Source organism: Equus caballus, chromosome 1 (genome assembly GCF_041296265.1).
Source record: "Equus caballus isolate H_3958 breed thoroughbred chromosome 1, TB-T2T, whole genome shotgun sequence".
In the NCBI taxonomy this organism is placed as follows: Eukaryota; Metazoa; Chordata; class Mammalia; order Perissodactyla; family Equidae; genus Equus; species Equus caballus.
Window position 1 is genome coordinate 137,241,200 of NC_091684.1, and position 21,068 is coordinate 137,262,267.

Consider the following 21,068-nt stretch of genomic DNA (forward strand, 5'->3'; position numbering starts at 1 on the left):
ACGGGACAGCCCTCACAGCAAAAAATTATCTGGCCCCAAATGTCAATCGTGCTGAGGTTCAGAAGCCTTGCTGAGGTGAACGAAAGCGTGAGATTATATCTGTAGATACAGACGTGGCTTGTTGTTCCAGAAGGAACCATGACTGGGGAGTTGACCATCAAGATACCATGGTGGCCAAGAGCAGGAACCCAGTGGGGTTAAATGAGATGGCCATGCCCAGCTTTGATAAGTTGAAAACATTTTATTTCAGTTCTATCCTTGGGAGGCAGCATAAATAATCACAGAAGACCGCAAAGGTCAATGGGGAAGAAAGAAAAGCTTGAGAAGTGTGCGGAAGAACAGATGAGAGCGGACACTGTCTAGCTGCAGGGAGTGGGCGGTGAGGAGACCCTGCTTTAGCAGGCCGGGGGCGGGGGGGAAGGTTATTGGAGGGAAAGCCCAAGGAATGGGGGGCTTTCCCTGCCCAGGTCACCTGGAGGGGCCGAGGGAGCTCTGGCCTCTCGATGGATGTCCTGCAGGGTGGCCATGGGACGAGCAGGTGAGGAGTATAATGCATCTAGTTGATCCTAGCTAATGAGAGAGAAGAGTGGACACCCATTTCTTGATCCCCAGGCCAGCTCTCACCTCCAAACCGTGACTTTTCTGAGAAGAACAGTGTTTATGGACTCTATGGGTGGTGGGAAATGAAGGGAGAAAAGGAGGAGAAAAAGAAAATGTGTAGAAGACCGAATGAAATGTGGTGGTTGAGAGTCCCGTGACCTCGGGCCACTTCTTGGTTTCTTCATCTGTAAAACGGAGAGAATGAGCCCTACCTCCCGGAGTGGATGTGAGGCTCCGTGATATCTTACGTGTCAAAGAACTGCGTAAACTTTAAAGTGCATACTGACGTGAGGGGCTGTGGTCATCCTGCTAGTGTAAGGCTGAGAGTGGCTGAGATCGCAGTGGCGAGAGACATGCAGAGCCTCTCTTGAAGCAATCAGACCCTGCTCTGCCTTCCCCAGGGCCGAGCTCCACCCTCCTCAGCCTCATCTTCCAGGAGGAAGAGGCCTCATCTCAGAGGGAGTCCCCGGAGGGGTGAGAGCCAAGGGCGGGGGCCAGGGGAATGTAGGGGCACTGAGTGTGAGGGGCCTCAACTGGGCAGTGTGACACATTGGCACTACTGGTGTGGGGCAGACGGTAGAAGTAGCTTCCAGTTCTCAATCTCCACAGAGACTCGGGCACTGGCGAAGCCCCCATGGAATTGGCATCTTGATGCAGTGGGAAGGGCCCTGGCCTTGGGGTCTGGATACCGTAGGTCCTGGTCCTGTGTCCACTGTTGACCCGCTGGGTGACTTTGTAAGTCACTTCCCCATTGCAACCCTCGGTTCTGTCATTTGTAAAATGGGGACACTTTTCCCTACCCTCCCTGCCTCACGAATTAAATGGGAAAAGGGTGTTGCAAGAGCTTCGAAGAGAATCATGGGAAGGCAAGGGGTCATTATGGCCTTGGCGAGCAATCCTCTTAATTCCCTGAAGACAAGAAAGAGAGGGCAAGAGACAGAAAGGAGCTGGGCTGCTTGCAACCCTTGTCAGGAGAATCAGGCTTGCAGGGCTTCAGGGGAATAGAGGGAGGTGGGAGGAGGCAAGGGGGAATGGCTGACACCTGCAATCCGGCCCTTACGGTGTGGTCCATCAGGGACGTTGCGAGCTGCAGCAGGGAATGCTGAGATGTCCTGCCAGCTCCCTTTGCAGGGGAAAAGGTCAAGTTCTAAGTCTACTGGGATCCTGGCTTCCCCTTCTGCTCCCTGGTCCATTGACAGCACCCCTCAGGGAGTCCGTGGTCTTTGCCTGGCCAAGGAGAAGCCGAGACTCCTGGGGTGGCAGGTAAAGGGGCTGGCAGCGGTGGGTCTCCAGGGGAGGCTGGGGACTTGTATTAGCATGAGTTCAAGAGGTCAAAGGTCAGCTTCCAGTTCTTGAGGTGGCAGGTGAGGTCCTCAGGCTCTCCCCCAGCTCCAGTCCTGGCTCTGTCTCTGGGATCACCAGATAAGGGAAAGTTAAGGGATGAGTAGAAACAACGGAGAGATCGGCTTAGAAAGCAGCCCAGCCGGGGAGCTAACAGTTCTTGGGGCTGTTGCGCAAGTTTTTCAGTTCCAGCTGTAGCTGCCGAATGCGGATGTCCTTCTGCGCCAGCTCCTCTTTCAACCGCCGAATCTCATCCTGCTGCCGGAAGAACATTCGGAGAAGCTGGGGTGGACGAAGAGAGGGGGCCGTGGAGGGCCAGGGAGAGAGCAGGTGAGAAGTGACTTCCTGAGTCCAGACCCCCGCCCCGCCCTCCCCACGGCAGCCTCTGCCCTTCTCCCCCCAGGCCTTCCAGTGCCCCCCCACTTTAGCGTCCCAGGTGACTCATGTCACTGCAGCTCTCCTTTCTCCGGGCTCAGCTCATAGCCCCTACTTTCCCCTGTGAGGTGGGAAAAAAAGAAAGCTGTGGCCTGTGCAGAGCTGCCTCAGGCAGCGGCTCAGGGTCACCGAGGAAGGGGGAGTCCACACGGGCCAGTTTTCCAAACATCCTAAGCGTACCTTTTTAGGGGTCCAAATCTAACAAATTTATTTACCATTCTGGATGGAAACCTTTCTAAAATGTTTTACATCCTTCTCTTCTTAAGAAAGCTTAGGGTACAGAAATGGAATCTAGCTTTTTTCCTGCTGACATGGGACTACCAAGGGGATACCGCAGTTTGCACTGGGCAGTGATGCATTTGTGGCCATGGGTGCAGGCAAAGCACAGGTATCCTGACAGCCCTTCCTGGAGATGAGTCCCTGGATCAACCAGTCTCTCCATTTCTTGCTTAAAACAGATCGGCAGATGCTCACAAAACACTGAGCCCTGGAAGGCAGGCGGCTACTTGAGGACTCCAACATGTTTAAGTTGAACGTTACCAACAAGCAGTTGTGTTTGTCCTCAAATTTCCTGGTGTGAGTCGAATTTGTTCTTATAATTGCATAATTTAATTAAATCTGATATAAACACAAGAAAGAGAAGTTGCTGTTTCTATAAAAACTAAGTTGAATGCATTAGAAAGTCTTGATAGAGGTGATGCTAAAAACCTTGCTGCTGAGCTAGGTGTGGATGACGTCACCATAGAAGATTGGGGAATATTCTACATCTCGACTGTGGGGTAGTGGTTACACAGCTGTATGCATTTGTTAAAACTCGTGGAACTATGCATTATGAAGAGTGAATTTTACCATAGGTAAATTAGACCTCAATAACCAGTCTTAAAAAAAAATGCGGAAAACTCCGAGAAAACTAGGGCTTTGTTTTCAGATTGACATTAAGTTCCTGTTCCACCTAAAAGAAACTGAAACTGGAAATTGGAGTTAAAGTGCGATATATGTGAGAGGGACATAGCTGACCCCAGCCGGGGGAGGCCTCAAAGAAAAGACCTTGATGCTGCATCAAAATATGTTGGAGGAATCTATGTTTTTGTTTTAAATGAAAATAAATGGTTTAAAGAGTGTATATATCATTTTTGTGATTCTTTCCTTTAATTGACTTTAAAAAAAATTAACCAACAAACCAGCCCTGGTTACGTGTCTTCAGGGGGCTGATAAGCTTTTTGCCCACACCAAATGATTCCATGCAGTCTTGTGCCTTCCAAGTTCTTGAAATTTCTTTGCATAATTTATTGGTTAGCTTTTTCCACAAAAACAGCTTTATTGAGGCATAATTCACATACAATAAAGTTCACTCGTTTTAAGTGTACAATTCAGTGATATTTAGTAAAGTTACAGTTATGCAACCATTAAACTCCTCCCCTGGGTCAAGCTACCAATTGTCTCTTCACACAGACCAATGTGTCCAGCACCTACAGCCCCATTTTCTAATTAGTTGCTTCTGATCTGCTCTGATGATTAAAATTGCGGGTAAACCAGAGTTAGCAGGCTCTAAGCGAATTTCTTCCTAACGAAGAGGCGCACAAGCTTTAATGTAGAGAGACTGTGGCATCTGTGTTGTTGGCTCAGAGACCCTTTAAAATTGTCCTCCACGTCCTCAGTTCTGATTCATATAGACAAGCCTATAGCTAGATGTTACTCAGTGTGACTACTCTTCCGCTCTGCCTTCTCCACACTCGATACTAGAACTGGATTCAGGCTCTTGTTCTGACTCACGCCCACCTGGGCTACTGTGGCAACTCAGGTATCTCTATCTTCTCAGGATACTTAAAAATATATTTTTTTTAAATGGAAAATGCCAAATATATGCAAAAGTATAAAGAATAGCCTCATGAACCTTCAGGTACTCATCAGCTAGCTTCAACAGATAACATGTGACCATTTTTGCTTTGTATCTACTCCTACCCACTTCTCCTGCACACCCCCCTGGGGGATTATTTTGAAACAAATCCTATTTATCACATAATTTCATCCAGCCCTAGAAATCTGAACATCCCTCTTATAGACTTGTCTATATGACTCAGAACTGTGAAGTCCCAGAGGTCAGGAATCATTTTATTTTTATGAATCATAATGGTAATTGTAAGTTGGTGTGACAAGAAGCCTCTAAGATTCCCCCACACCACGTTCTCCCCTCCCCTCAATGGTGGACTGGACCTAGTCACTTATTTCAATGAATAGAATATGGCAGAAGTGATGGGATATCATTTCCAAGGTTAGGTCACAAAAAGACTGTGGCTTCCATCGTGGACACCCTCTCTTGCTCACTCACCCTGAGGGATGCCAGCTGCCATGTTTTGAGCTGCCCTCTGGAGAGGTCCATTTGGCAAGGACCTGAGGGAGGTTTCTGGCCAACAACCCATGAGGAACTGAGACCCTCAGCCCAACAGCCTGTGAGGAAACGAGTCCTGCCAACAACCATGTGAGTGAACTTGGAAGGAGATCCTTCCACGGCTGAGCCTTCAGATGTGGCTGCGGCCTCAGTTGACAGTTTACACCCTCATGAAGACTTTGAGCCACAGGCACCCAAAGAAACGATGAGATAAATGTTTGTGGGTTTAAGTCACTCAGTTTTGGGGCTAATTTGTTACATGGCAATAGTTAGCTAATATGGTTAGCCACTTTGAGCACTTGATATGAGCCAGGAAGACTGGTAGACACTTAGGGATTATCTTTTTAATGCTCACAGCATTTCATATCTCCATTTTACCATGAGGAAATGGACTTAGAAAAGTCAGGAAACTTGCTGAGGCACAGCCAGGAAATGGCAGAGCCGGGATTCAAATGCAGGTGGGTCCATGCAGCCATCTCTACTTCAGCTGCATCAAGCCAAGTGCCTGGCACAGGGAAGGCATTCTGCAGATCACGGCTGAGCTGAACTGTATTGGCACCAGGGAGTGAGGGTGTGGTTGGAAGGAGAAGCCTTTGGGGGACACGGACAAGGCCTAGCTATGGTTGCCCCTGACTGAGCTGCTCCCATTCTAACGGCACAAAGAATACTTTCATAAACACTCAGCCTCTTCCACAAAAACAGGAAATTGTCAGACCCCATGGCCATGCAACACCAGGGGGAAGGCAGTGCTGTAATGCACGAGGCCGGCTGTTCCCTGTGAGTCAGGACTTTATAACGCCCGTAACACCAAAGACAGTGACATTCTGAAATGGATTCACGAGGAGACACATAACTCTGTGGTTTAGTGAATTTGAGGTAGGGGGAGGGGCATCAATATCCGTTCCATATGCCAGCCTCTATTTATTGGGGTCAGAGGCAATGGAAGCCAATAGCAGGTTACTTATGGTATTTGTCACCAAAAGAAAAATGCCTCAGAATGGAGCTGGCTTAAAGGCCTGAAGCCCATAATTGAAATGTAAGGTCTCACTCCTCCAGGGCCTGTGGAGGTAATAACTTATTTCCTTACCTCGTTCTCTGTCCGAGGTGGGACATTTTCTAATAAATCTATTCCATTGACCACAACACTCTTCTTTTCTTTGATGGGAGCCTTAAATACCATTTTTGAGGACTTCTTATAGCCTTCTTTCAGTGACATCAACACAGGATCTAGGAAAGGCAAGGAACATATTCTCACTGATCATTCGATGGACTGTCAGGTGACGGTGTCTCTCACTGACACCATGCTTGACAGTTGGCCATTGTGAGGGGAAGTTCAAACAGGAGGATGTGCAAGGAAAATGGGGCAAGCTAGACCGCAGGCGAAGGCTGCAGTCCCTGCGCCTCTTCCGTGAAGCCCACCCCTTGCAGTACCTCGGTCAATGCCTCCCAGCCATTCATCAGGGGTCAGAGCTGGCTCCGTGCCTGGCGTCATGGGGTAAATGTCTTCCTGGTAGGAATCCGACTGCAATGAGGGGAACAGAAGAGTGGACAGATGGGGGGCTGCTGAGAGAAGCCCTGTTCTCCAGCCAGACGCTTCTCCTTGCCGACCTCCAACCGTGCTACCTGCTTTGCTGCCTCCAAGGCTTTGCACTCAGTGTCTCCCCCCTGGAATTCCCACCCTGCATACGTGAGCAAGCCAAACTGTCCCCACCTCAGAATCACCCCCACCCCCACCCCAAATTGGGCCTGAAGACCCTAGTCCACAGGACCCATAACTTATGTCTTCTTCTGGGCTTCCCCAGGCTTACAGTCAGTGGCGAGTGAGCTAGGATTCAATGCAGGGGGCCCTTGGAGGCGGGCCCAGCCTCACTCACCCTCCGGGGCACGATCATGGAGATGGGCTCGATCAGGCCCTTGAGAGTCACCAGCTTGTAGAAGCGGAACACCTCGCAGGCCGACACATCCAGCCCGTGCTTGGGCATGACCCCTGTGGACAGGCACACACGGCTCCAGGGGGGCCTGGGATTCCCCCTCCATGCCCCTCCTCCCTGAGGTCCTTGGCCAGGGGAAAGGCCCAGGGTGTGGGCACTAGGTGTGTAGGCAACGATCCAGGGAGAGGGGAGCAGGTGGGCTGGGGGCTTCTTGAATCGGGCCTGTCTCTGGGTGGTAGCTTCTCAAATAAGCCCCGTGGGCTAGACCTGCCTCAGGAAGGTGCACACTTTAGGATCGGGGCCTTTCAGAACTGGACGGTGCTGCAGAAATATTTGAATCTAGTCCATTCTGTCTACAGATGAGACTCATGAGGGTCAGAAGGGAAGAGGCTTGCCCAGGGTCACAGAGTGTTGTCACAGCATAAGCCACAGAGCCTTCTGAAATGAACTGGCTTCCCTAAGCCTCTGTGTCACTGGTCCTCAGAGAGAAAGAAGGAGGGAGAAACCTTCCCCCGCGCACCCCAGGAATTTAAACGCAGCCAAAGACAGCTGTTCTCTCATACGTCTTCCAGGACCAACAGCGTGTGTGTATATTGTCCGCGTGTGTGCACTAGCCACGGTGTGCCTAGGAGCTGCACGGACTGGACACTCACTGGGGGAGTTGTGCAGTGTGGTGTTGAGAGCACAAGCTTTGGGGTTGTACAGACCTGGGTCTGAATCCTGACTCTGCCCCTCTTCCTGGCTGGGAGCCCTTGGGCAAATCACTACTCCTCGGAGCTTCGGGTCCCTTGGCTGCTTAGTGGAGGGCCGTGGTGCCCTCGTGAGGGGGTCAGGGGACTGAGCACAAAGATGCTCAGTAACTACCCAGCACCGTGATGAGCACAGGTAACACTAGTTCTTTCCTCACGATGTGAGTATGAGTTAAGGTTCTACCTCTTCTCGACTGGAATGGAGGGCTGTTCTTCCAGATAAGGGAATTCCAGGCACTGGAGAGAAGTGGCCTAATGGTACCCAAGTGGAATTTGAAGCCACTGGACTTGGGTTTGAGTTCTGGCTCTGCCACTTACGTGACCTGCCTGTGGTGAGCTCCTTAGGCACTTTGAATCTACAGGAAGTGCCTGGCTCATGGTAAATGCTCAGTAGTCGCCACAGGTGAGGAGGATGAGTAGAAATTGTTATCCTCGGCTCCTCCCTCTCCTCCCTAAGTCCTGCTGACACTACTGTCCACACATCTTCTGGGCTTATCTTCTCCTCCCTGTCTTCAGGCCATCCCCCAAGCTACCATCCTCTCTTGCCTAGAAGTTCACAAAAGCCTCTAACTGGCCTCTCTGCCTCCCTCCTGCCCTTTCAAAATCCATTCTCCCAATCCAATCTCCCTACAGAAGCAAGAGCAATCTTAAATTAACCTTTTAGGTCACATAGCATTGCCCCATCTCCAACGCCCGTCACCCCCAAGAAAAAGAAGACCTTCCAGTGAGTTCCCCAAAAATCCAAACCCTTCCCCCGTGTGATGGTTAATTTCACATGCTGGTGGACTCGGTAAAGCAGACTGCCCTCCTCGAGGGGGGTGGGCATCACCCAATCAGTTGAGGGCCTGAGTGGAACAAAAGGCGGAGGAGGGGGGAGGGGCCTCTTTTATTCTGCCTCCCTGCTTGAGCTGGGACGTCTCCTCTCATCTTCTGCCCTCAGACTGGGATTTACGCCATCGTCTCCCCTGGTTCTCAGGCCTTCAGACTCAGACTGAATTACACCACTGGCTTTCCTGGCGTCATTCTCCAGCTTACAGATGGCAGACTGTGGGACTTCTCAGCCGCCATAATCATGGGAGCCAATTCCTCATAAATCCCCTTCTACATACATTTGGTTGTTTCTCTGGAGAACCCTAATACACCCTGTCTAATGCACCCCCCCGGATCTGGCCCCTGCCCACCTCTCCAGCTCAGTCTCTTGACGCTCTCTCCATCTTGCGCTATGTCAGAGTCTACTCCGTGCTTAGCCATGTTGATCGCCCTTCCATTCCTAGAACATGCCAGGCTCATTCTTTGAACTAACTGGTCTTCCTGCTGTCTTCCCTTTTGCCCCTTCCTGCCTTTCAGAGCTTATCTTAAAATGCCACCTCCACAGTGAGGCCTTCTCTGACCACCTGGTCTAAAATCACCGCCAGTCACTCTGTGTCCTATCACCCCATTTGATTCTCTGCTTAGAACTTACTACCATCAATATTTTCCTTCCTTCTTTGTTTATGGTCTGTCTGCCCCTCAGTGGAAAGTGAGTAAGGCCGTGTTCTGTTTTATTTATCACTGCATCCTTGGACCTAGTGCAGCGTCTGGCACCTGGCTGGCACGCATTAAATGTTTGTTGAACAACTACATGAAGGAGCAGGTGCTCTGCCAGGTGCATTGTACACACGGCTTCTAAGCTTCACAAGAGCCCCTCAAGGTAGGTTTGATTATCCCTATTTTACAGATGAGGAAAACCGAGACTCAGAGGGGTAAGTATGCAGTTGAATCCGAAAATAAACCTAGTTCGGGCTCCAAAGTCCAGGCTGCTTTTTATACTATCTGATAAAGAGATGACAGTGAGGAAGCTGAGGATGACAGAGAGCTGGGGAAGGGTGAAGTCAATGGAACGGCCATTAGGACCGCAGGGGTTGTTAGGACCTTGGGCATACGTCTGGGCCTCCATTTTCCTGTTGGTCACTGGGCCGGGCTTCTAGCCCTGATGTCTTTGAAGCTGGCCCTCAGGCCCTGTCCATAATACCAGATCCTCTGAGGGAACAAGCCAGACTCAAGTCCTAAGGAGGGTGGGAACAGAGCCTCTGAAGAGATTTCTTCTATTGGGTGATTTGGACCCCAAATGGGGAACAGCTGAATAGTGTGCACTGCCAGGGTTAGTTAATAAGAATGACAATTTCACTGTAAGATTTTCGTGGCGGGAGAGTGTGGGGTGTCCAGAATGTCTCGCCCCTCACCCTGACTCACTACACTCCGTCAATCCTGGGTCCTCTCTAGGATTTGCCTGAGAACCTGGGGGTCCTGGGGATGCAGTGATGGGGACAACCTGGAACTTCCTCCTTCCTCTCAGGCAAGGATAGAGCTGTTCCTGGGGACCAGGAATCCTGGCTTCTCAGAGGCTTCCAGAAGGGGCCTGCGTCTAGCCCCTGCTCTGACCTTTGGCTGCTGAACCACCTCCCCCCAGTGTCAGAACCAGGCTGGGCTTCAGCTTCCCCCTCTGCAATGGGGATGAAGATACGGTGTGGGCTGCTGATAACCAGAGGTGGCGGAGGATGCCAGCATCACGGAATGATGGAGCCGGTCAAGTGGGTGGTGACAGGCTGGCTGGAGGAGGGCAGGCTGGCCTTCATAGGGGCAACACCTGTAGGTTCAACTCTGACTTGCCCATGAGCTGTGGCCTTCTGCGTCTGAGTTTTCATTTGGCGGGGAGAGGTATCCCATGAGCCAAATGTCCAGGCTCTTCTTCCATAGCCTAACAGCCACGGCAGCCTCTGGACCCCCTTACCGAGGCCTTTCTGCGGGGCTGGGGAGCGGAACTCCATGAGGTAACTCAGGTAGGGCTTCTCAGTGCTGATCTCGTAGTACCGGATGTTTCCATCTCCCTGGGGGCAAGGAGAGGGAGGTGAGGAAGGCAGGGGGAGGCGAGGGCTGAGCAGGCTCTGGTCCCTGAGGTCTGCTGAAGAGAGCCTCTGCTGTGCCCCAGAGGTGGTCAAAAGACCAGGGAGACCTGGCCTCTAGACCCCCGGTGGGTCTGCCACAGGGGACTTGCTGGGTGTGTGTGTGTGTGTGTGAGTGTGTATGCGCACGCGCATGTGACTATGGACAGCCTTTCTAACAAACAAGGCCATATTTGTCAAAGATCTCCTGGCAGGTTCCTCACATTCCATCACTAGTCATTGTCCTCTGCACTTCAGGCTCTGATCTTATTCCAACATAAAACCCTCTCCAGCCCACCTCTGAAGAAATTCTTTGTGATTGAATTTCAGTGAGAATGAGTGTCCAACTTGAGGGTAGGTTTCGATGGAAGAGAGTGAGACCCAGGCTGGGTCAGGGGAAGGCCAGAGAGGTCAGGCTGGCTCTTCTTAGGGGAGCAGGGCGGGAACAGGGGCAGGGCAGGGTCTCTCACAGGCTGCCCCAGTACCCCCCCCCACCCCAACCTTCTAGTACCTTTCCAGCCAGGTAGAGCATGTGGGTGTCAGCGTCATAGAAGGGGAACAGGAGGCCGGAGAGCCCATCAATTTCCTCCTCTATCAGGGGCATGGACAGGTCCTCCTGTGGACCGGAGCGGGGCCAGCGTCAGCCGATGTCCAGGCAGGACGGCTCCTCACCTTCCCAAACCCCAGCAGAGCCCCCAGAGTTAACATGAAACATCCTTTTCTGTTACCACTCAGCCTCCCTGCGGCTGACCTGGTCCCAGAGGGCGATCTGTCTTGTGTTCCACCTGGAGACCCCGGTGGTGAGCAGCCGCTTCATGTTTCCCAGGAACACCACCCGGTTCACTCTGTGGTTTTTGCAGTTCGCCTCCTGACGGGGACAGAGACAGCTGGTGAGCCAGGGCCCCCAGACACCAGGGGACTGTGGTGGGCTGGATGGCGGCCCCAAAAGATATGTCCATGTCTTAATCCCCGGAAGTGTGAATGTTTCCTTATTTGGAAAAGAGTCTTTGCAGATGTAATTTTAAGTTAAGGATCCTGAGATGGGAGATGGCCCTGGATTATCCAAGTGGGCCCTCAGTGCCATCATGAGTGTCCTTATGAGAGACAAGCAAAGGCAGATCCCATAGACACACGGAGGAGAAGGTGACGTGACTGCGGAGACAGAGACCAGAGTGATGCGGCCACAAGCTAAGGAAGCCAGCAGCCACTGGAAGCTGGAAGAGGCCAGGACGGGTTCTCCCCAGGAGCCTCCGGAGGGAGTGCGGCTCTGCCACACCTTGACATCCGACTTCTGGACTCCAGACTGTGAGAGGATCCCTTTCTGTTGTTGTAAGCCGCCCCATTTGTGGTATTTGTTGTGGTAGCCCCATGACACGAATACGGGTGATGTGGAGCACTGAGCCCCGGGACCAGGACAGAGGTCTCTCTGCACATCACAGAGCCACCCGGGAGGCAGGCAGCTAACACTGACCAAGTCCAGCAGCACCAGAACTGCAAGCGCTCTCGCCACAATACCTCACAACCATCCCTACCGGGAGGAAGCTCCAAGGGGAGGACCCAGAGGTGCAGGAGGACCCGGACTCAGCTGGACTCAGCCGGTTCCCTGAGCAACACTTCCCCTTGCCAGGGGCTCCATCTGAGCTGGGCCATCCTCTGCCTCCTCTCCTGCCTCTCAGCTCGTGACACCTCCTTTTCCTCCTGACCCACACGGTTCTTTGCCAGGATGAGTCAGCATCAGGCCAGAGACCAGAGGCTGGTGGAGCCGTGCAAAGACCCAGGCTGGTGTCACTTGCTCTGGATTTTAGTTCCACGTTCTGTCAAAAAAGTGTAACCTGGGAGGAGTCCCTCACCCCTTCTGGGCCTGCGTCCATGTCTGTGAGGTGGAGGCTGGATTCTCTGCCCTCTAACGTCTTTTCTGCTCGGCATCGGCGCCGGGTTTGAATTCTAGCTCCTCCTGTAACTGAGATTCAAGTCTCCGACGCTCTCCAAGGCTCAGTGTTCCCATGCGTGAAATGGGAGGGTAACAGCAGCCCCTCAGAGGGATTGTTCTGAGTACTGACTGAGGTGGAGCTCTTGGCGTAGTGTGTGCCACACAGCGAGCTCTGAGTCAATGCTGGTGAGTACTGATGCTGCTAATAACCATGATTATTAGTATTTATAGTAGTATCAGTACATGCCTTTTTTTTTTTTTTTTTGAGGAAGATTAGCCCCCAGCTAACATCTGCGGCCAACCTTCCTCTTTTTGCTGAGGAAGACTGGCCCTGAGCTAACATCCGTGCCCATCTTCCTCTACTTTACATGTGGGATGCCTACTACAGCATGGCTTGCCAAGCGGTGCCATGTCCGCACCCGGGATCCGAACCAGCGAACCCCAGGCCGTCGAAGTGGAACGTGCGAACTTAACTGCTGCGCCACCAGGCCAGCCCCAGATGACTTTCTGGTCTTGCAATATTGGACTCTTTCAAGATAAACACAACCAGGTCATGCATCAGTCCTTTCTAGTGTAGGAGGTAAACCTCAAATTTCATCTAAATTTTCCATCCCACCTAGCTCCATGACTGGCACACAGTAGGTGCTCAAGAAATGTTAATTTCTTACTCCCAAATGGCATATAATCCCTTCCTCACAGTCAAGACACAGGAGACTCAAAGACTAAAGCTGGAGCTACGTTCACAATCAACCTCCCCACTTGGAGGTGAGCTGGCACCCTGAGCCATTTCTGCCAGGCTCATCCCATGAAGATGGCTGGGCAGTGAGTCCAAAGGCCCCTCCTCCTGTGCCCATGATTGGGTTCGGTCAAAACCCAGGGATTTATATGTTGAAGGATTTCACCAGCTGGGCCCCCAGAGCAGGCCAGAAGAAACCCAGGGCTGACGAGAAAGGGTACTGAGGTCCCTCGCCACCCAGAACAAGGCAGGGTTCCTATGAGCTGAGAAGGGCCCAGAACAGACAAGCTGGTCAACAGGTGCAGGACCGGTGCATGAGAGAAGGAGAGCTGGCACAGCCTTTTTCTCCAGGTCTGGCTGAAAGCAGAACCCCAGGTCCCAATATCTTCCCTTCCCCGCGAAAAAATGTGGGGCTTTACCTGCAGAACGCGGCCGGAGCGGGGCTCGATCACGCGCAGTTTCTTGTCCTTGCATGTGGTGGTGAGCAGGCTCCCGTCGGTGTTGAAGGACATGCAGAGGATCACGTCCGAGTGGCAGTCGATCATCTTGACTGGCTCACCCACGTCCAGGTTCCAGATGAGGACCTGGGAGGGTGGACATGCAGGAAGTGGGGTCACTGCTGCTGCTGCTGTCATGGGGCGCCTGTCCCTGGTCTGCACCAACTGGCTCTGGGAGAGACACCCTGTGCAGAGCCCCAGGTGTCCTGGGATGCAGGACGGTGTCATTGGGTTCTGCATCATAGGCTGATGTGTCCCGGTCACACAAATCCACGAATATCCTTGGGCCAATCCCAGACCCAGCCTGGGCTCAGTTTCTGCAACTAGCAAGAAGGATAAACATTCCTCGCCAAGTCTGAGCAGCTGGCACTCCTCTTTTGAGGGCCTCCCTGCGGGTAGGGGCTGGGCTCTTTTCTCTTCCCTCTAGCAGCTTCAGTTGCTCCTTTTTCCTACCAGGAGGGCAGCATCCACTTCTTAGTTAAGAAGTGGCCAGGCAGAGAGGGTTGGCATTCTCCTCCAGTCCATCAGTGCCAGAAAAGGCAACAGAGATGCCTCCAGCCTCTGTGGAGCCCAGGAATGATGGGGTGCAGAGAAGATGCTCAGTCATGTGTAGTGAATGAATGAATGGATGAGACAGTATTGGTTAACATGCTCAGGAAAGTAATAGTGCTCCCTACAGGCCCCCCAAAGATGCCCTTCTCTCTCCCTGCCCCTCCCCACTGAGTTGGCTCTGGCCACAGCTGCCCCCCCCCCCCAGTTGCCCACCTTGTAGTCGTAGCCAGCACTGAACAGGATGTTGTTGGTGGTGGGGTGCCACTCGACCAGCCCCACGCGCCGGCTGTGCCCGTGCAGCTCCAGGAGAGCCTCTGTCATGTTCCGCTTCAGCCCGCCCTCGGGGATCTCCCAGATCCGCACCTGCAGGGGCGACAGAGGGCCTAGGTTGGGTGGGCAGGCCCAGGAGAAGCTTTCCGAGGTCTGCCTGGTGAGGCACCTCCCTGGCAGGGCAGTGGGCAGAGCCTGACCGAGGCCTGGGGGAGGTTCCAGGGTGTGGTCAGAAAGGAAAGAGAACATCTCCTCTTTACTTTTGGGAGGGTTTTCTCCGAGAAGTCTCTGCAGACCTCGGCAACTATTATTACTGGCATGTTGTTATTGTTATGGTCTAACCAGGCCCAGAGGACCACACCCCGAGCAGCTTTCAGCAAGGGCTGTGTCAGAAGCCTATCTCTGCTTCCCTTCCCACACCCTTCTAGAGATGTGCCTTCAGCCCCAGCTCCTCTGTTTGACCACGTGGCCTTGTCCCCCACCCTCTCCCCAACCCAGGGTGGACACCTGAGCAGAGGGAAACCCATCTGGGAGGCTGGGAGGCCCTGAGTCTCTCCTGAGAGATGATGAACTAAGGGGCAGAGACTGAGGAAATGTGGGGCCCAAGCCGAAAGGACGGGCAGAGCCTGGACGCAGCTGCTATTTTCAGACGTACGGATGCTGATGAAGAAGCAGAAAGAGAGGATCTGCAGAGAGGAGGACGAGACACACAGAGAAGCAGAGAGAGGAGACCATGTGGCCCCAGAGAGAGAGAGACTCAGTTTCTCTGCAATCCTTGAATAACCCCCTGGTCATTTGCATCAGCCTGGTGGGCCTCTGTTTCTCTAGCCAAACAAGCTCTGCGTAGTTTTAGCCGTTTCATCTATAAATGGGGAAAAAAATCTTTGCCTTGCCTACAGGTAGAATAAAATAAGCTACTGGTTATGAAATTTGTAAATTGTAAAGTGCTCTAAATACCTAAGGAATTGACATTCTTGTTACAGTTGTTGTTATTATCATCATTAATGCTATTTGTTATGATCTAACTGGAAGGAGAGGAAAGAACACACGTGACTACAACTGAGGACATCTTTAAAACAAACGTTTTGAAAATCTGAACTCCACCCTTGCTAGTAAGGAGAAAAACAGGAAAAACAGCTTTGAGATACCATTCATGATCTTTTAAAATAGCCAACTGGAAAAAAAAAAAGAACCAGTGTCGGCAAGATCATACTGCCACTCGTAGATTCAATCAGGGTTGGTAGTATTACCGATCAAGGTAATCTTTTAGAAGCCATTTGGCAATCTTTAGCAGGAATCATAAAGACATCTGTATTATGTTCTTTGACCTAGTAATTTCACTCCTAAATCCAGTATAGACAAAAACCTCCACACGTGGAGATGTTCGTTGCAACACGGCAAATGCAGAAACACTAAGGGACCAACATTAGGAGAACCATTTCACATGTCCTATCAACATGGAATCTTAGCCATTTGACTGTAATTCTGAAGGCTATGAAGAAACAGGGGAAGTATGTGAAAGAAAGCCAAAGGCCGTCCCAGGGAGGGGCAGCAAGGCTGGGAACTGGGGGTGCCCCTGAGGGAACTCCCTTGGCGGGTGTCCCTCCTTGGCACTTTGCTCTCAGACTATAGGAAGGAGGATTCCCCACACGTGTGTCTCCCAAAGACCCAGCTCTGTGCCTGTAGACACGGGAGGCTTCAGGGTAAGGAAGGCGGGTCCCATCAAGGATTTGGGGTCACCTTTAGGTGCACCATTCTCAGTTTAAGGACACACTTGAGAAAAGTTTATAATTAGGGGACAGTTGAATGTTTTCCCATCCCCACTGTAATCTCCTTTGCTTGCTCCAGCTCTCAGTAAAGCCCTCCCACACAGCCCTGCAAGGTGATGGGGCCTTGGAGAGGGAGGTGACATAAAGGGCATCCAGCATGCCCCACGATCTGTCCTGGACAGGCCCAGTGCAAGGGCATTCCAAGATGAGGTCTGATCTGGAAATGGCAGGGAGGGCAGAGTAGGGACCGAGGTAGATGACTCAGTAGTCACCAGTAAGACACACAGTCCTCTTGTCCCCAAATGTACTAGAGGAAGTGATCCTTGAAGAGAGGAGACTAATGCTTGGGTTAGGCACACACACACCACATACACATCACACCATACCACACCCCAATACACATCACACCACGCACACACCCAACTACAACATCCCCTCACCCCCCCACATACCACATACCCCCACCACACTACACATACACACATACCACACCCCACACACACACGACACCCCGACACACTCCTCTCACACACACAGACACACATTTGTTTTTACCCAAGGGATGCTATTATACTCGTGCTTCTGCAACTTTCTTCTCTCACGTAACAGCAGAGAGGGCATCTTTCCGCACCACTACACGCAGATGTACCTTATCTTTTTTCTTTCTTTCTTTCTTTCTTTTTTTAAAGATGGGCACCTGAGCTAACATCTGTTGCCAATCTTTTTTTTTCTTTCTCTTCTTCTCCCCAAAGCCCCCCTACATAGTTGTATATTCTAGTTGCAGGTCCTTCTATTTGTGGCATGTGGGACGCTGCCTCAACGTGGCTGACGAGCAGTGCCATGTCTGCGCCCAGGATCCGAACCGGCGAAACCCTGGGCCGCTGCACATGGGCTTAACCATTCAGCCTCAGGGCTGGCCCCCTGCCTTATCTTTTTAAGTGACCAGAGGGACATCTGTTGTATGCCTGTGCCATGATGGGTTTAATCACCCTTCATCCACGGACGTCTGAGTCCTGCCCCCTTTGCACCGTACAATTCATTTATGGTGATTAGCCCTGTAATGTGGTTTGTGCATGGGTGTGAGTATTCCTGTAGGACAACTGCCTGGCAGTGTTTCATTTTTTTATAGTTACTATGAAATTGTCCCCAAAGGCTGTCCCAGTTTTCCCCAACAGAGTCTGAGGGTGCTGCTTTCCCTGTCTCTCTAAAACTGTATCTTCAAACATGGATGTGCCCCTCGGATGAAATGCCTTCTGTCTGGATTTGCATTTCTTTGATTCCTAGAAATACTGGGCACCTTCTTCCATGCTCACTGGCCACCCTTGTTTGCACTTGAGTAGGAAGCTCAAGAAGCTTTCAGACTCAAGGAGATGAGAGTTCAAGGGGCCGAATGTCAGGCTGGTGTGGAGGCGTTTGGGGGCAGAGGACCGTGTCTATAGATACCTCATACAGCATCTTGAGGACAGCGGACAAGTATGCACATGCACGGATGCCAAGTCATTCAACGCGTAAGTGTTGACTGAGGCAGGGGAGTGGCCTCTGGGCTTTGAGAAAGATCTTTGAAACAGAAAGTTGAGCCTCATTCATTCCACACACACCTCTTAAGAGCCAGGCCCTTGCCAGTCATGGGATGGGTGCAGAGCTGGCCCCGTGCCTGCTCTTGAGCAGCACACAGTGGGGCTGGCAAGGCTGAGAACCCACAGGAGCACAGATTGAGGGGAGCCTCGAATGCAGTCTTGGGGGTGACAGGGTGGGATGGTCTGGGAGGAGCAGGTTAGAAGAGGGCATGTTGACCCATGTTTGAAAACAGACTGGGAATGTGGGGAAGGGTGAAGAGACACACAAACGACCGGGGTGTGTGGGTTTGGGGACAGTGAGTGGGGCAATTGCAGGCAGCTGGCCTGGCTGGTGTGGAGCAGGCTGGCAGGGAACAGCGGAGGCCGGAGGCCATGTGTGTTACACCTGGTCACCAGGGCCCAAAGAAGCCCTGCTTGGGTGGAGTTTCAGAAAGACCCTGGCCCAGAATAGTCTAATTCCTGAGCAGCCAGTTGAGGTTTCCCTGGGTGCCTCAGGGGCCAGATGGAGGCAGTGGTACGCAGAGCTGTGTGGTGAGGCTGCACCCGGGCTCCTATCTCACTGACCGGCTATGTGATCTTGGACCAGCCAGTTAACCTCTCTGGGGCTCAGGCTCCTCGTCTAGAAGATCAACTGGGACGTGTGCACCTTTAGAGGGGTGTGCATTAAACCAGCTGGGCTTCAGAGTCCTTGTAAGTGTGAGCCTTTCCAGCCACAAGCTGATTTGTTGGTGTGACAGCTCTGCGTGAGAAGCTAGGGGCTAAGCCAAGGGGACAGGGAAGGCGGGTAGTGTCTGTCCCCAGCTCAGCCCCTGGACTGGATCCAAGTCCTGGGGAGCCAAGGGTGGCAGGGGGAAGCCAAGAGCTGTTTTTACCAATAACTGTGAGATGTAGGGTCCTGGGCAGGGTTTGGGGAACCCAGGTGAAAAATGTCCCACAGAGAAGGAGAAAGAGCCTTGCCTTATCTCCACTAGATAGCAGCCACTTCCTCCCTGGGCCCTGGTTTTCTCAGCTGCACATTGACAAGGTATTAGTTAACCTTTCACACTTCTCTGCTTTTGACATCACTGAATACATCATGGGGTGGAGGGTGGGGCAATGGCTCTGCTTGATCTGTCCTTACAGCAAAGAGTGGGTACCACAAGCTATAGGAGTGCAGAGGAGGAGCTGGAGTTCACAGTGGGCCTAAGTAGCTGGAAAAAGAATTCTAATCCCTCAGTATTCAAGGGATTTGTTGGAAACAAAGAGTGGATGGGTGGGAGGAGCGCTGTGGACCTGCCGGGAGGTCGCTCTGGGAGGGTGCTTTAATTCAACAGGAAATCCAATAGGGTCTGCCAAACCGGATTTCTGGAAGGAAGGGGAGGGGGAAAGTGGCAAAAGCACTCTCTCCAATGAGCCAGCTGTGCCCGGGACTGTCCCCTCCACAGGTCCTGGGGTCAGAGCCCTGTTTAACTCAGTTACATTCAATCCAACAAAATATGCTCAGCCCCTCCCTGTGTCACACACGTTAGACACGGGGGACAGTCCTTGGTCTCAAGTGGCTCACAGCACTGTGGTGGGGAGAGCAGACACCTGCGGCCAAGGCTAAGGAAAGGTGGCTGACAAGCACGGTTAATAAGGCTACAAAACCAAGTGTCCCTGTGTCCGGGGGAGGGAGCCACTGGCCAACCAGGTGAGAGCTTTGGGGTGAGACAAGCTCAGTTCAAATCCAGGCTCTGACCTTATTGGCTGTGAGACTTTAGCCAAATTACTTAGCGTCTCTGAGCCTCAGTCTTCTCACCTGTAAGAATAATTACACCCATAATTGTAGTTGCTATGAAGACTAAATAAAGATAAAAACATATACCCTATCAAGCAGGTTACCAAGCACTTAACAATACTTAACAATGCTTGCTTAATATTAATTACGGATTATATACAAGTTTTATAGAGATCAAATTTTAGATGTGATTTATATTTTTCATGTGCATTTTGTTGCCCCCTGTCTAGTCAACGTATGTAGTATGAAGTTTGTCTCCATTTTATGGAATGCAGCATAAATTTCCTCTTTAAAATTATTATGTGATTATGAAGGTGTCTGGTTGGGTCTCTCCGCTTTGCGACACACTAAGAGTCGTGGCCATTAGTGACTGAGTGTCAGGGCCCTGTGAAGACCTGCTGAGCCCCTCTGACAACACTGCTCCCAAGGGAAAGAATGCTCCATTTAGGGGATCTGCTTGTTATACAGCTACAGCAAACGGACACTATTTATTGTCTGTATCTTGGTATAGGAGCTCAGAGGAAAAAGTGGAGTTCCCAGTGGCCCTAAGTAGCTGGGAGAAGATATGGATTCCAACTCCTTAGTATTTACTTAAAAAGCAACTCTGTTTTGAGTAGTGTGGGGCGGAACAGGAAAGTATAAGACATGGGTTCCACGCTCTGGAAGCATCCAATTTAGCTGTACTACACTACAGAGTCATCGGCCTTAGGGTTTCCATCCAACCCCTCCACAGATACATTGCTTGGAGCCAGGATCACAGCAACTTTCACGTCTTCTGCAGTGAGATGAGCTCAATGGTGAGGGTCTTGCCCAGAGCCAGGAGGCTCCTGGAACTCTCACCTCCCCATTTCTTGCCAATTATTCTGTTTACTCCTAGAAACTGAGTTTATTGTCACTCACCTAAACAAGAGGTAGAATCTCAAAGTCTACCTTAATGTTGAGATCTTCTGACCACCTCACTGTTTGCCACCATGGGAAACAAATCCCTCCAAACCCAGGGAGGTAAGAGAGGCTGCCTGAGGCCCCAGGAGGGAGCATGGCTGAGCATCTACTGCTGAGTCCTGTGAGGCGGCTGCGAGAGAACTTAAGGAAATGAGTAAATGTGGGGCTGGACACATAAAAGGATACGTGCTACCTAATACTACTACTATTATTATTTTGATAATTATCCTTACACAGATAAGGAAATGAAGTACAGAGAGGGTAGGAAACTTGCTCAGGTCACACAGCTAGGAAGCGAGGAGCTGGGACTCAAACTCAGGATTTGAATCAGGCAAACTATCCAGTTCCTTTCTTCTGAAGCCCTGCCCCTGCCCCATCCCTTTCTTCTCCCCTGGATGGAATCTGACAACCTGGAGAGGGCATAGTCTGTCCTTCTGCCCATCTATTCCAGGAAAGAGATGCAGCTCCCTGACTCCAAGGATCTAGAAGTCACCCTTCTTGGGGCACAGACAACCTGCCAGGCCACCCATTGGATGGTCAACTCCTCCATAGAGGGGTGGGGTCTTTTAATTCACTGCCCTATCTCCGAGGCAAGCAACAGTGCCCGGCACAAGATAGGCATCCAAGACATACTTGTTGAAAGAATGAACCAATGGAAGAACCCAAGAAACCC

At 51.5% G+C, this 21,068-nt stretch overlaps 1 protein-coding gene across 10 annotated transcripts in view; it reads right to left on the reverse strand.

Annotated features, from left to right (window-relative positions):
* Positions 1 to 221: 221 nt before the first annotated feature.
* CORO2B (coronin 2B) overlaps positions 222 to 21,068 on the reverse strand; it is a 137,901-nt gene continuing 117,054 nt past the window's right edge. For all 10 annotated transcript variants that reach the window (XM_070269795.1, XM_023654862.2, XM_070269772.1 and 7 more), the window contains exons 4-12: positions 14,295 to 14,444; positions 13,452 to 13,616; positions 11,118 to 11,234; positions 10,878 to 10,982; positions 10,216 to 10,312; positions 6,640 to 6,752; positions 6,197 to 6,287; positions 5,853 to 5,992; positions 222 to 2,223 (exon numbers count right to left, since the gene is read on the reverse strand). In XM_070269795.1, coding sequence (XP_070125896.1) covers positions 2,092 to 2,223; positions 5,853 to 5,992; positions 6,197 to 6,287; positions 6,640 to 6,752; positions 10,216 to 10,312; positions 10,878 to 10,982; positions 11,118 to 11,234; positions 13,452 to 13,616; positions 14,295 to 14,444 — 1,110 coding nt within the window. In that variant the 3' untranslated portion in view covers positions 222 to 2,091. The remainder of the gene's footprint in view (positions 2,224 to 5,852; positions 5,993 to 6,196; positions 6,288 to 6,639; positions 6,753 to 10,215; positions 10,313 to 10,877; positions 10,983 to 11,117; positions 11,235 to 13,451; positions 13,617 to 14,294; positions 14,445 to 21,068) is intronic.